The sequence below is a fragment of the Phragmites australis genome, chromosome 3 (assembly GCF_958298935.1).
Source record: "Phragmites australis chromosome 3, lpPhrAust1.1, whole genome shotgun sequence".
Classification (NCBI taxonomy): domain Eukaryota; kingdom Viridiplantae; phylum Streptophyta; class Magnoliopsida; order Poales; family Poaceae; genus Phragmites; species Phragmites australis.
The window spans coordinates 21,779,306-21,794,773 of record NC_084923.1 but is presented as its reverse complement, the minus strand read 5'-3'; the positions used below and the strand labels follow the sequence as shown (position 1 = coordinate 21,794,773).

The window sequence follows — 15,468 nt, the reverse complement described above, 5'->3', positions numbered from 1 at the left end:
CCCCGCTTGAGGAGTTCACCCTCCGACAGTAGTGGTTATTGTTGTAGGTACCTGGTGATGGTGGAAAACTCCGTTAAACTCACTCCCTATGGTAGACTCTTGATCTTCATGGGCATAAGTGGAAACAAACATGGTGAGCTAAAATGTAGCCCTAAAACCTTCCCCCGATCATTACACTGAGCAATCGATAGCTTCTTCTCAAACATCTTAAGTCAATCCTTTGCAGCGAGGGGTTCAATGGTGTGGGAGAACATTAGTGGTCTTGCCCTCGTGAATTCTCCCAACTTGGACTAGTTGTTGTGATTGTGTGACTATGGCTAGGGTTGATTTATCGATGGTTTCCACATGTTGGTTATTGTCTGTGCCAATCCTTGAAGAATATGAACCTGCATCACCATAAGTTGCTCTGTACTCATCGGAGTTGGAGCACAATTGTTGTTGTTGTTGTTGTTGTTGTTGTTGTTCTTGGAGTTATTCCTTGTGTTCACCATTTGATTTGGGGGGTCATACGTCAACTGTAGGCGGGGCATGAGCTTTTGAAGAGGGAAGGATTGGAAAAACTTGATTTATAAAACTCTTATTGTTTATTATCTTTATTTACTAACTTCTAAGATTCTATTGTGGACAAAATGCCCAAAGGCAGTCATGCGACTCACACTTTACACTCACAACAAAGAAAACCAAGAGAAGCCAAAAGCAGCAAAATGACCTAAAGCGATCAATCAATTGATCATTGGTACAAGGGACAATCCTAGGCTCTTAAAACTGAGGCGCTAAAGCCATAAGCGAAGAATGCTCATCCTCCATTCCTTGCTGACTTCTCTAAGAAAATTGACTAATCTCATCTATGTGCTAGGCCCAGAAATCAATCCTAACACATAGTGACTTAATTGATGATAATCATTACAATATCCAACTTATTTGAATAAAATGTCTTACAAAAGAGACCTTCAGTTGTTGAAGAACAAATAAAATTGTAGTGGATCCTAAGCGTAGTCTTCATCTTCCCTGATAACTCCACATGCAATCGACGTAGAACACTTCCTTAGAATGCACCTTCTTCCATGAATTCTTTGAAAGCTTTCCCAACTGAGTGTGGTTTGGTTATAGCAAGTGTGATTACATATCGTACTCCGCAAATTATGAGAAAAATAATGCATACGAAGGCTTTAACAATAATAAGGTTGATGTGACTCTTTTGCAAAAAAGCAACATTTATTTCAAAAATAGTTGAAAAGCGGGTAATAAATTAAGTGGATGATAGTAAATAACCTCTAGTCTCAAGATTTCAATCATCTTGACTTAACCACCTCAACCAAGGTTCTCACCACCAGGTTTACTAAACCAACACCTCAACCATGGTTCCTACTGCCAAGGTTGACCAACTATCAAACCACCTCAACCACGATTCCCACCATCGTGATTGACCAACTCCTCAACCATGGTTCCCACCACGACATTTGACTACACTGACCACTATCAAGTTCTAATCATGTGAGGGTTCGTCATTACTCTTGACCGTGAGCACAACTGAATATTCAGTTTTCACTCTGCAGAGGTTGTACATTTTACCCACAAATCATGTCTTCCATATTTGCCGAGCACTCATTGGCCTACGGATAACTCTTACACACTTCTGAGGTGTATAGTAGGAATCCATTACAAATCATTTACAAAGCCCATCTCAAAATATGTCTACCCGCTGAGGTTTCACCATCATGGGAGTACACCCTCCACTCTGGAAACCCCCTCTTGCGTCTTACGAACTCCAGGAAGTACACCCTTCCATTCTCCGTACCACCAAATGGTTGGTCTACACAATAATGAGAGCAAAGTAAATTATTCGGCTAGACCCGTTTCATACCAGACTTGTGGGTGTACTTTTATCTCAGAATGATCGCTCCATGAACTGGTCCTTAGATTTGAGCAAGACTACCACAACCAAACCATACATCATGTACCAGTCTCATCCAATAACTTGCTCAAATCTTAATTCCATGTTGCTACAAAAATTAGACCATAATCTTTTATCTTAGTTGCACAGGATCATTATCATATTCAATTGAGCCATTATCATGATCCCCATCCCAAAGCAACGCTAAGCATGATCTACCCTTCCATAACCAAAACCATAACCATGGTGACAAGGATAATAAAGGGAAACTAGGGTAAAGCTTAACTCTTGGATTCCTGACAATATTATTAGCATGCATATTTATAAAACAAAATATTTTAAAATTAGGATAAATATGTTCAAGAACACAACTTGCCTCCACAATACTTAGTTGGGTCTTTCAAGTCTTGATCCTGAAGTCCTTCTAACTCCTCTGAAACATTAGCGTCTACTCGTGAACAAAAGTGAAAAGTCAACACATAAACACCAAGATCCAGAAGAACCAAATAGAACACAAATATCATCATCACACATAAGATTGCATTTCTTTGGACATTCCAGCGAAAGAATGGGTTAAATCGGAACTACGGTTGATAAGTTACCACTTCTAAAAGAATAAAACAGGACAAAAAAAGATTAACTACATATGGAATTATGTGATTAGGAATCTTTCTAAAATTCTCCTAAGCAATATATGATGTTCTAGGATTTCATACGCTTTTTTTTGGAACTTATTAGCATTTATTTGTATTATAAAACTATATACAACAATTAAACATAATTTGTAAACATTATTAAAATTGTTTTCCTAATTATTCCTATTTTAGAATTATTTTTGTACTGAAAAACATTATTAAAACCATGGAAAAGCAATAAAGGAAATTACTAAACATTTATTTATTTAGGAAAAATGCTTATTAAAATTATTTACAAATTAATCACTATTTTTTGAAATTTATTGGAATTATTTTAACTAAGGGAAAACATTAAACATGAAAATAACAAATGATTTACTAACTCCTGGAATTAATAATGTTATTTTACCAATATAGATTCTAATTATTGCAGCACCAATTGTATTTACTACATCAGCAATTCAAGATTAAAGATGAATAAATGGACGCTGATGTGTCATAGTGACTAGACTGCCACGTCGCACCGTGGGCTGACATGGCTGCACATGCAGTGTTGACGCAACTTGGGATGGCAACAAGTCAGGTCGGGTACAAATTTGCTTACCCCACCTGTGCCCGTAAGGGTGATGGGTGAAATTTTGTACCTATACCCACCGGGTACATGACAATTATGAAATAGAACAAAGTGTGCACAGCATAAGAAACAAATCACCATAGCAGTAACATGTTAAGCACTCTGAAAAGTGATCATTATACAATCTAATTTTCAGATAATAAAAAATTTCAAGCACGTTATGTTCTAAGACCAACAAGATAATAAATCAATCTATACCAAGAACGACATAGTTATGTATCATCATCTTGCAACTACATATGACTGCAACAAAAAAGCATAAGGAGCAGCTACTGGCAATCGATCCAAGTCACCGTATTACTGGAATCGGATGGAATGGCACCGGCCAAGAATCAATCCAAGTCATCAGATGGTTGGTAGCATTGTGGGGGCGAGGCAAAGGTTGCCAATGGTGTTGCTGCGGTGCAGGGGCGTCTGGCGGCTATGCCCTTGGGAGTCTTTAGGGCGGCTGGCTGTGGGCGGCGACGGGTTGGGCCGCTAGGTCCTGGGGGCGAGATGAGGTACGGGTGGCTAGCGATGGGGCGATGGGAGGGGACACCCAGGGCTTAGGGGCAAGGCGTGGTGCGGCCGACCTCCTGAGGCCTAGGGGCAAGGCAGCTGGGGTTGGGGGCCTACTGGGGAGATCTTGCGCTTGGAGGTCGATTGACTGGTTGAGGCATAGGGGCGAAGCGATGTGCGAATGTGTGGGTAGCTACGGCTTGCGCTTGCGCTTGCACTTGCTCCTTAGTGAACAGACTTAAGAGGGATGGATGCAAAAGCTAGGGTTAGAAATAGGCTGGGCTGTAGTTTTGGGCTGAAGCGTTGGCCTAACTTTGTTTAACAGGTATACCCATGGGTACCTGTGGGAGGATTATAATACCCGTACCTGACCCGTGACTTCATGGGTACCCGACCCGTTGTACTCGTGGGCAAAAACTTAGACGCATGCCCGTGCCCATCGAGCACAGTATCCGCGGGCAGGATTGCCATCCCTAGACGCAACCCCATGTGGCATGGCTAACTAGACTGAAAGCACATTAAATCATCGCATTGGATCTATATTAGAGGGTTGAGATCTTATGAGTGAAGGGGTGTCTCGGTCTTCTAATATTTGTCGTGGAAATAAAATCGAACGGATGAGTTATTACCTTGTCAACCTTCGGTAGTTGAGCGGCGACGCTGATCCATCTTGCGGCGGTGCGTGGTCGAGAAACCACCGGAATCACGCAGTGGCTGTAGACACTCTCCAGCGAGCAGCACAGAGAACCTAGGATGTGGCAGCGAACCCCTCTAAGGAGGCCTTGGGCTTTGGGAGGCCTCATTGAGCACGGGTGATGGTGCACTGCTGCTAGAGCCCTCGCATCGCAAATATGGGGGGGGGGGGGCACTCAGTATACACCAGGGAGGGTGTTGGTGCAACCAATTTATAGGCCTAGGTGCTAGAAGTTCTTGTTCGACATGTTTTAGGGTTTTGGTAGGCGGCAACTCCATCTCTCTCTATCTCGAGTTTGAAGTGACCCCGACTAGAGATAAATAACATCTTGGTGAGAGAGGAGGGAAAAGTGGGCCGAAAAGAGAGGGGGAGATAAAAGGGGTTTTGGCCCAAGGGTGAAGTTTTTTTCCTTCTTTTCCTTTCCTCATCTCTATTCTTATTTCCTTTGTATGTGTGTGTACACATATATGCATACATATACACTATATATATATATATATATATATATATATATATATATTATATTTACAAAACAATTCAGCAATCATATAATCAAAATATTAACAAATAATTTTGGAAACCTTTATATATATACTATAGGTTTTTATTTATTTAATTTATTGTGTTTCTTTTTATTCATATACATTCATGTACATCTATACATTATATGTATATACATACATATATACATATATATATATATATATATATATATATATATTAACCAAACAATATATATTCAAGCAATTCAAACAATATAATCAAACATTAGTAATCAAATTTTAATAACCTTTTGTGCATAAATACATATGTGCATAAAATAAAGTTTTAAAATACCCCAAATTTTGAGCTGTTACAAAAAGTACCCCCCTTAAGTGAATCTAGTCCTCGAGATGCAGGTTGATCTCCAAAAAAATAAGAAAACTCTGTCTTAATTCTTCTTCCGGTTCCCATGTTGCCGCATCCTCAGTGTGGTGACTCCATTGTGCTTTGCATATTCGATTAACTTTTCTTCGTGTCACACATTCTTCAGTGTCCAAGTTTCTAACTAGTATTTTATATGGGTAAGATTCTTTTTCCCAATTGTTATGATTGCATAGAGCACATGCTCTTAACATATACGATTCACTCTTTTTTTTTTGACCATCAGTAGATGGGTGATATGCTAAACTATCACACCCAGTTTTATAAAATGGCAAAACCAAATGTAAACCACATGTATGCCATGATCACGTTTCATACATGCAGCGACTTCATCAATGTATCACACACAGTGCCATTATTACAATATTTAACTTAAACAAAATAGAAAGACCTCAAAGTATTTAACTAAAGTACACTAGCAAAACACAGCGAAGCTCCCATATTCCATAGGCAATTGACCGGGGGTCCACTAGCCTAGCAATCTTCATCTTCATTGATGTAGTAGTTTGGTTCTTCTTCATTGTCTGAAAGATATTTGATGTACATTTACATAGAAATAGCAAGTGTGAGTACATGTCGTACTCCGCAAGTGTGGGAATTAAATGATATGAAGGCTTAAATAAAGGAGCAAGCTATAATAGGTTAACTTTGCATAAATGCCAACTATGTTACTGATGATTTATAAAAACATCCTATTTATCTAGGTGATTCATTATGTTATTTTCAACAGCTAGAAACATCTCTACATGTTTTCCAACTACCTGAAAACCACTTCAGGTTCCCAAACTAAACTCATCCAACTAATCATGTGAGGATCCAAGTCTCCTATGACCGTGAGCACGGCTAATATATTATATTTTACACTCTACAGAGGTTGTTTAGTTTTCCCATGAGTCATGATTTGCTTGTTGCCATGTTCATGAAACACTTAACAAACACCTATGGTGTGTCACCAAAAAATCACTACAAGGCTATTACAAAGTTTCATCCAGTATATGCACGCCCGCTAGGTTTCACCGCGGTCAAAGTGGCATGACCCACCCAGAAGCCCCCTTTTGCGTCTTGTAGCTCCAGAAAGATTTACTCTTCCCTTCCACTACACATCTCATACCACTAACCAAATGGTTCTGGTCTTAGCCGTTTCCACACATCCACTCTTACGGTTTGGCACGCATAAAACCAGAATCCACTAATTAGTAGGCCAGGCCGGTCCCATACCAGGCCTAGTGGTTGGTACGAAATTTCTTAGCTTGTCGCTTCACGAACCAGTCCTTACTTAGGTCACTTGAGCAATTGCCAAACCAACAACATAACTGTAACCACCATCACCAACACCTCTTTGCTCAAGATCTAAGGTTCCATGTTGCTATACCATTACCAAAATTTCCCAACTCATAGTTGCATAGTTCATTAGTCATGTTTAACAACCAACTCTTCCATACCCTTGTGTAAATCTAAGCATAACTACCAATCATAACTATTACTAACAACTAGGCAACAAGAAATATATGGAACAAGGTACTATAAGTAAATATGATTCAGAATTAATAGAATGCATGTTTGAAATAAAGAACGCATTTGAAAAACTAGGATCAGAATTTTCAAGGACACTTGCCTCTTTCAACTTGCTACTTAGACTCTTCAAAGACTTGATCCTAGAGATTTTGGAAGTGCTCCTCGTGTGCTCTCAGAACACTCCAAAAAAGCACGTAATAAAACTAACTAAGAATAGTACACCAAACAATATATGACATCTATAGAAAAAAGGTGCTAAAAGATAGTACGAGCTACTACGAATGCGAGAGCGCGAAAATCGCCTAAATCGGAGCTAAAACGAGAAAGTTACGCTAAAAACAAATTTTCGATTAAATCTGAAAAAGAAAAGGACTTACTTTGAATAAACAATGTGGACATGGCCTTTTTTAAAACATAGGGACCTATATGTAATTACAAAAAAGTTAATGGGCTAAACTATGAAAAAGATAGGGGCTTGTTTGCAAAACCACTTTTTCCCGAATTAAAATAATTTGGAAAGCTGACTAGATAAAGGGTTGATGATGTGGCATGACACATGGGCATATTTGCTGAGGTGGCCGGCTAATGGGGCATGATGATGTGGCGAAGCTTGCTGACTGGGATTACGAAGGGGCACGTGGTATCATGTGATTGGATCGGTGAAGGGTTATTTTGGATCTAATCTGGACTGTTCATTAAAGATCGGATGACTGTGGGTTGGGGAAGGGGATTTGTCGGCTAGCGGCTTGAACCGAGACGACAGAAGGGATCGACACAGCGGTGCTTCATCGGGATTTCACCAAAATGGCGTTCTGGCTCGCTGGCGACGTTGGCAAGCGGCGGAAAAGAGAGAGGGGCGGACGGCGAACTCACCAAGGGCGTTGGTGGCTTCAAGAAGTGGGTGAATTAGTCCGACAACGGAAGAGGCGGTGGTGGCTCTCTAGTCTCCGACGACAACGGTGCCCCAGCAATTGGGGAGCGACGGTGAGTGCACGGGTGGCTCGGATGGAGGCGAAGCCCACGGGTGGCTCGTATGGTAAAAATGATGGCGAAATTGGCAGGTGGCAAGCTCGGCCGAGGCGGCTATGGTGGCGGTGGTGGAAACTAGAGGCGGCTTGATCTGGGGTGAAAAACAGATCGAAGACGGGAGGAGGATGACTTATATAGGTGGGGCATCACGCGTGGGAGTCGGATTCAGTGGGGTTCATTGGGATTCGAGTGCGGAGGACGGCAGCATTCGATTCCAAGTCGGGCGGTGCGGCTAAGGTCGAAGGAGGAAGACAACATGGGGCCCACATGCTAGAGGGAGAAGGAGGCGGCTTCTCGCCAGGCACCAACATAGAGTGGCGAGAAGAGTAGCAGCTGGGCGTGGCCTTCGGTCAGCCCAGGCGGGAGGCAGGGTGAGAAGAGGTGTGGAGATGGGCTCAGCCCAGGGAGGGAAAAAGAATTGGACCGCAAGGAAAAGGAAGAAAAGAAGAGAAAAGAACAGGAAATCCAGCTCATGAAAGAAAAGAGATTTTCTTTTACGGAATCAATTTCAAACTTTTCAAAAAAAATTGATGCTGCGCGTCTTGGGGTTTTCAAAAATTATTTTCCACACTATAAAACTATAATGCATCTACTTCAGCATGAATGTATTAGAAAAAAAAATAACCTATGTCAAAATTAAATTTATTCTAGAAAATAGGTTTTATCCTATTCTGTTCAATTAAACCCTAATTAAATTCTAAGAAAATTTTAGGGAATTATAAAAACCTGGGTGTTACGTGAACTAAAATCTAGATTCGTGTCGAGAGATTAATGAATGCTCTACCAAAACCTTGAGGCAAATTAGGTGTCTCGATCTTACACTAATCCCTTTAGAACTCTATGTAGACACATAATCCTTAACATGCACAGCTCAACTAGCTTAGAGCATCTCCATCCGGCCCCCTAAAATTGGCCCCTTATATCTTCATATAGGGGTTCTTCCTATCCAGACTGACCCCCTATTTCTCTGTGCGCTCCAACCGATCCCCTAAATCTGACCCCTTATATTTCACTCACCCATATTTTAATATTATCCTTTAACTACCAAATTAATTCTAACGGCTATATTTCTAACGGTTTTTTCCCAACAGCTATTTTTTGCAACGGTTACTTTTTTTCAACGGTTTTTTTTTCAACGGCTATTTTTCCCAACGGCTATTTTTTCCCAACGGCTACTCTTTTGTCCAACAGCTATTTATTTTTCAACGGCTACTTTTTTTCAAACGGCTAGTTTTTTCTAACAGCTACTTCCAACTCTATGTAAACCCGGCCAGTCCCCGGTTGCCATTCACAAGTCACACTCCTTTGTAGTTCCCTCTCTGATCGAAATGAGTCATCATTTTCTGGTAGATTCATCGTCGTCGGAGGAGGATGATGACGACGAATTCATTCTTGCTACACTACACCAAGCACACACTCAATATGCGCTTTTGAATGCTGCACGACCTGGGGGTTCTGTGCCTGGACGTCAGTATATCAACCGCAACAGAGAAGCCGGGCATTGGAGGCTATACGAAGACTACTTTTCAGATGCTCCTACCTACGGTCCAACTTTCTTTCGTCGCAGGTTTGTATCTGTTTTTGTTTGTTCATTATTTTTGTGCATCCTCTGGGGTTCGGCTGATTCTTATTACTTTCTTCAGGTTTAGAATGTCTCGTTCTCTATTTCTTCGCATACTGCAAGCTGTAGAACAACATGATGATTATTTTGTGCAGAAAAGAGATAGAATCAGACGTCTTGGGTTATCTCCTTTGCAGAAGATAACCGCAGCATTTAGGATGCTAACTTATGGAGTAGCAGCAGATGCTACTGATGATTATATTCGGATTACAGAAAGTACTGCTGTAGAGAGTCTTAAAAGGTTTGTGAAAGCTATTGTTGAAATCTTCGGTGATGAGTACCTGAGATCCCCAAATGATAATGATACAGCTAGATTACTTACAATTGGAGAGCAAAAGGGTTTTCCCGGTATGCTTGGGAGCATAGATTGCATGCATTGGAAGTGGAAGAATTGCCCTGCAGCATGGCAAGGTCAGTTTACCGGTCATGTGCACGAGCCCACCATTATTCTAGAAGCCGTTGCTTCACATGATCTTTGGATTTGGCATGCCTTCTTTGGTTTACCAGGATCTCACAATGATATTAATGTTCTGCACCGTTCTCACCTATTTGCAAATCTAGCTGAAGGGCACGCTCCAGAAGTGAACTACACCATTAATGATCATAATTATACAATAGGGTATTACCTTGCAGATGGCATATATCCTCAATGGGCCACATTTGTTAAGCCAATACCATCTCCACAAGGGAATAAGAGGAAATATTTTACGAAAGTACAAGCAGCGGTGAGGAAGGAGGTGGAACGAGCATTTGGAGTTCTGCAATCTCGTTTTGCCATTGTTCGTGGGCCAGCAAGATTTTGGGATCAAGACACACTAGGACAAATCATGACAGCTTGTATCATCATGCATAATATGATCGTTGAAGATGAGCGAGATGCAGAAGGTGACCACCATTTCGATGGGATGGGAGAAGTTGTGACAGCTTCTCATCGTCCTACGGCTGAACTGCAAGCGTTTCTTCGAACTCATCTAGCCATTACTAACAGGGAAACTCACTCACAGCTTCGTGATGATCTAGTTGAGCACCTGTGGAAAAAATATGGAGGGGTGTAGTGTGTAGTTGTACCAATATAGTCGGTACCTGCCATGTACTGTTTTAATTATGTATGCACTCGTAATAATGTAGTCAGTACCTATTATGTATGCAGTTGTAATAACGTATGGTAATGTATGCAGATTTTTCATCACACAACAACTAACATAGATAGTCCGTACAACTAACATAGATAGTCCATAAAACTAACATAGAGTTTGTACAACATACTTAAAGTTTATACAACATACTTAAAGTTTATACAACATACTTAAAGTGCCAACAAAATACTTAAAGTTCTATATATGAAGTAGCTCAACCCGAGCCTGTGCCAAACAGCCGAGCAATGATCTCATCCTGCAAGCGTGTATAGTAATGTCGTTGTCGCTCACTCATAGCACTAAGATCCATATTCATCACCTTATCATCTTCAATCCTTCTCCTTAACTCAATATCTTGTTCCTTCAGTTCAATCTTTTTCTTCTCAAGTGCAAGTCTTTCATCATTGCGCTCTTTTTTTGCAACCTCTTTCAAGGCTTCTGCCTCTTTCTTCTTAGCCCACAAGTTTTCCATCGCTTCCATGTAAAGATTATCTCCAGAAGAAATGGGATTTTTACCTCGCCGCTGTCGCTCTTTCTCCGCCTTCCTACCTACTGGCCTAACCACGGGCTCTGAAGTATGACCCTCCCCATCAACCTCTAGATGACTCTCATTGGTCCCAGGACTGGACAATGGACTTCCAGTGGTGGATGTCTTCTGTTTTTTCTCGCCGCACCTATCCTTCCACTTTTGCTCGTGCTGCAAGATATTCCAACAATGCAACAATCCGAACGATCTGCCTTTCGGATCTTTTGACTTATACAATTCACATGCATGCATTACCTACACATGTAAGTACACCTTATTAGACTTGCACCACCATATAAAATGACAATCAAATAAAGAAGAGAACATTATACCTTATCTTATTCTGTCACCCCGCTTTGCCTCCTGTTTTGAATCTGAACATAACATCCACAAAATCGGTTAACACCTTCTAGTATGACAGACCAACGATGCTGTAGAGAATTGGAATTACGATCAGATGCAAAGTCCTTGTGCTCATGAAAATAATCAGTAATTCTTTGCCAATACGTAGCACGTGATTGTTCATTCCCTTGTATAGCATCCAAACTAACTTCTAGCCATGCCGACACCAACATGTTGTCTTCTTTTACACTGAAATTTTTTGATCTAGCCTTTTTTGCTTTTTGGGATGCACCAGCTTCTACATGTGGCGTTTGTTGCTCCTCAAGTGGGCTTGCAAATTGACTATCATCCCAATACGGTCCATTGTCTTCAATGTTTCGATCACTCATCAAATCCAAAAAACTATCCATTGTTGTAACCTACACCTGCATAACACAAATTGTATACATATAATCAATTTTTAGCATTGCAAAATTTACACATAATCAATTTCTACCATTTCTCTCTAAAGCCGGCCCACTCCAAACCTCTCTGCAGCCGGCTCCAAATATCTCCCCGTCGCCTCACTCTCCCAGTCGCCTCCCTCCTCCTCTCTCCCACTCCCCGGCCGGACTCCCTCCCTCTCTCCAGCCGGACTCCTTCTGTGCCAGACTCCCTCCCTCTCCGAGTTCCTCTCTCGCTCAGATCTGCTGGGCGGGGCACCGGAGGTGCTGGGCCGGCGGCGCGGGCAGGGGGGCAGCGGCGCGGGATGCCAAGGGGCCCGGCGGCGCGAGCGGTGGGGCAGCGACGCGAGCGGCGAAGGGGGCCAGCGGCGCGGGCGGCCAAGGGGTCCGGCGGCGTGGGCCACGCGGAGGAGGCGGCTGCGTCGGCCAAAACGGAGGAGCCGGCTGCCAGGCAAGCGGAGGAGGCATCAGCGTGCCAAGCGATGGGACAGGGGAGGGGGGCGAAGGTGTACCTGGCGTGGATGGCGGAGGAGATGTCTGTGGCGGCGCGGGAAGCCGGCGAAGGGGGCCAACGGCGCGGGCGGCCAAGGGGTCCGGCGGCGCAGCCAGGGGGCCAGCGGCGCGAGCGGCGAAGGGGGCCAGCGGCGCGGGCGGCCACGGGGTTCGGCGGCGTGGGGCACGCGGAGGAGGCGGCTGCGTCGGCCAAAACGGAGGAGCCGCCTGCCGGGCAAGCGGAGGAGGCATCGGCGTGCCAGGCGGCGGGACAGGGGAGGGGGGCGAAGGTGTACCTGGCGTGGATGGCGGAGGAGATGTCCGTGGCGGCGCGGGAAGCTCGGTCGTTGATGGATAGGGGCTCGGTACACACTTCCTACAGATGAGGTTCGAAGATGCAATTTTAGGGGTCCCTCAAAGATGAGGGGTGAGAAAGGGAGCCGGTTGGAGAGGTTTTTGTACTGTTTTTCCTAAAAAATAGGATAAGGAGTGGGAAAGGGGGCCGGATGGAGATGCTCTTAGATCCACTATAGGTAGTTTTATATTGTACACCAAGATATGACTCTAACAATCATCCATTTATTTTATATTGTTAGAAACTAACACTTAGATGTTCGCAACAACAAAGAAGAAGGCATGAAAACAACCAATATAAGTATCCATTATTTATTGATTGTTTATCTCATAACTATAACAAACATTGTAAACAACTATGTATATGTTCTCCATGATGATGAAGATGATCACTACGTGAAAAACAGACAAAGGAGACAAGAAATGAGTGACGGGTCATAACATGATTCGTAACTGATGATAAAAGTGACACGTTATAGTTGTGCCTCGTTACTTATGATTTATCATAAGTGACGGGTTATTCTAGGTTAGTTATAGGTGACGGATCGTAGTTGTGACTTATCACCTATTACGACCCATAAGTGACTGGTCAACCTAGCCAGTTATTAGTGACGGGGCACAACTTGACCCGTCACTGATGACTAACTCATCAGTGATGAGTCATTCTAGCCAGTCATTAGTAGCGAGTCAAAGTTGTGACTTGATCAATACATAGAGCTATCATTTTATATATTGTGTGTATATATACCCCTAGGTATTCATATACTTAGGTTTATGCCATGTGTGTGTATATGTATAGTAGTACAAATATATAGTCATATATATTTGTATTCTATGTTATTTTTCTCTATTCATCAGGGGTGTGTATATATATAATATACAGGCTTGGGAATATATATGATGGTAAAAAAATTTCTTTTCTTTTATCTTTTTTTTTCTCACCTTAGCAATACTAGAATAGGAATTATTATATCATTTTGCTCAAGTTTGATGTAAGGGGTGGCGGTTATGGACATAAATTTGCAGTAAAAAACGGTGCAGAAACTTTCGGGGGTGAGAACTCAATATTCTAAGCCATTTTTAGGCTAAAAAAAATTCTCTAAACCCAACAAAGTACGAGAGAAATGGATGTAACTTTTTTCTGTAGATGTTTATAGAGTAAAAAAAACGTTGAAATCAGAGTCTGTATGCAAAAGTTATGCCCCTTTTACTAAAAGCACTTCAAGTTAACATTTCAGAAAAAACATCATTGTGACCCGTCATCTATGACTTGCATAAGTAACAGATCACAGTTACGATCCGTCACCTATGATCTTCGATAATAAAGGTTAAAAGGATAATATATCTAGTTTCTATCACAAGCACATGATAATTGAGGTGGTAAGGGAGTCACACGTGAGGCGCTAGGCGCATGTTCGAGTATCATGAAATGCAAAGACCAAAATATATTTAAAAATGATGTGGATTGTGCATATACAATGAGCCCTATATTAGGTGGCTCTTTGGTGAAAGAATTTTTTTTTAACTTTTTTGTGTTTTAAATACACGAGACACGTTCATCAATCTTAAGTGATGTATCACTATTACGACTCTTCACTGATGTTCAGTTATAAGTGACGGATCAAAAAGACGATCCGTCACCTATAACAACTCATCAGTTACACGTTCAGAATGGCAGGTACGAAACCTATCACCTATGAGAATTATCATTCATCACTCATATCCTTCTTCACTATAAGTGGATGATGAGACTAAGAAGCATAGAAGGATGTCAAAGTTCTCACAATGTCCTTAAATGACCAAAATTATGTTTTAATCTAATATGATGCAAAAAGGATGTTGTTAGCTTGCCAACGCTGGACGACCAAGCAGGTGCATGCACTCGCAGGTTGTAGCTTTGCCGCGCCAGACGAAGCTCGTGACCATGCATCATGCGATCGGGATTGGCAGCCCCCTCTTTTCTGTCTCGTTTCCACGCACGTCGGTATCTGCGTTTCTATCATCCCCACCGGCCCCGTTCGGAGGCGACCGCGCGCATGGGGCGCCGATAAAGCCCGTACCACGCACGTCCGAACGGCGTGCCGCGAGGGCCAGGGATAGCGCGCCACGATCGGCCTACCTACTAACTCTTAAAAAAAGAAAAAGAAGCAGCAAGCAAGACTCGAAGGCGACAGCAGGGATCGGTCGACATGGAATATTGGAACATGTGATGTGAACGGATGGGCGCGCTCGCGCGCCGCCTAGGTCAGGGTGTACGTGGAGTCCTAGCTACGGTCTACGACTACGAGGCTAGATAGCTACGAGAGGAAACCCCTGCAGGGTTTCGCGTCGCGTACGCCCATCAGCTTCGTACGCTACGTACTAGTGGTGGTCAATCCAATCCAGGGCAATGCAAGACGTGTTCAAGTCCGGGCCTTGGGCTAGAGAGCATATCGGACGTATGCTTCCGTATATGCCAAGGCTCCATTGCGGCTGTTAAAATATTGAGTACCACTATTGTTTAACCTATTCACTGTTTTACCTGTACCGATGTGATCTTCAGAAACGAAGTCTATATGTAAATTAGTTTATATAGGATGAGCTATTGATAATATAGTTTATGAGATTAATATATTTATTAAGTATATATTTTAATATGTCTTAAGAATATAACACATGGAGGAGCTATCAAAACTAGGATAAATATTGAATTGAATTGAACAAGTCTGAAGAAATATGTACACATAGGATG

General features: G+C 42.3%; 2 protein-coding genes across 2 annotated transcripts; both read left to right on the top strand.

The window, feature by feature from the left end:
- The first annotated feature begins 9,006 nt into the window (after nucleotides 1-9,006).
- LOC133910594 (uncharacterized) lies at nucleotides 9,007-10,499 on the top strand. The gene is made up of 3 exons (XM_062352938.1): nucleotides 9,007-9,390; nucleotides 9,467-9,792; nucleotides 10,006-10,499. Exons 1-3 carry the CDS (start codon nucleotides 9,152-9,154, stop codon nucleotides 10,497-10,499), a joined length of 1,059 nt encoding a protein of 352 aa, XP_062208922.1. The 5' UTR covers nucleotides 9,007-9,151.
- Nucleotides 10,500-12,196: 1,697 nt separating this feature from the next.
- LOC133910593 (uncharacterized) lies at nucleotides 12,197-12,769 on the top strand. The gene has a single exon (XM_062352937.1). The coding sequence runs from the start codon at nucleotides 12,197-12,199 to the stop codon at nucleotides 12,767-12,769; it is 573 nt and encodes a 190-aa protein (XP_062208921.1).
- The last annotated feature ends 2,699 nt before the right edge of the window (nucleotides 12,770-15,468 follow it).

What these genes read in the sequence shown, in the direction of transcription:
- LOC133910594 (XM_062352938.1), top strand. Translation starts at nt 9,152, where the DNA reads ATGAGTCATCATTTTCTGGTAGATTCATCGTCGTCGGAGGAGGATGAT. An exon ending in CCAACTTTCTTTCGTCGCAG is followed by an intron (nt 9,391 to 9,466) that starts GTTTGTATCTGT and finishes TACTTTCTTCAG; the next exon opens with GTTTAGAATGTCTCGTTCTC. An exon ending in AGAGCAAAAGGGTTTTCCCG is followed by an intron (nt 9,793 to 10,005) that starts GTATGCTTGGGA and finishes TTGCAAATCTAG; the next exon opens with CTGAAGGGCACGCTCCAGAA.
- LOC133910593 (XM_062352937.1), top strand. Translation starts at nt 12,197, where the DNA reads ATGCCAAGGGGCCCGGCGGCGCGAGCGGTGGGGCAGCGACGCGAGCGG.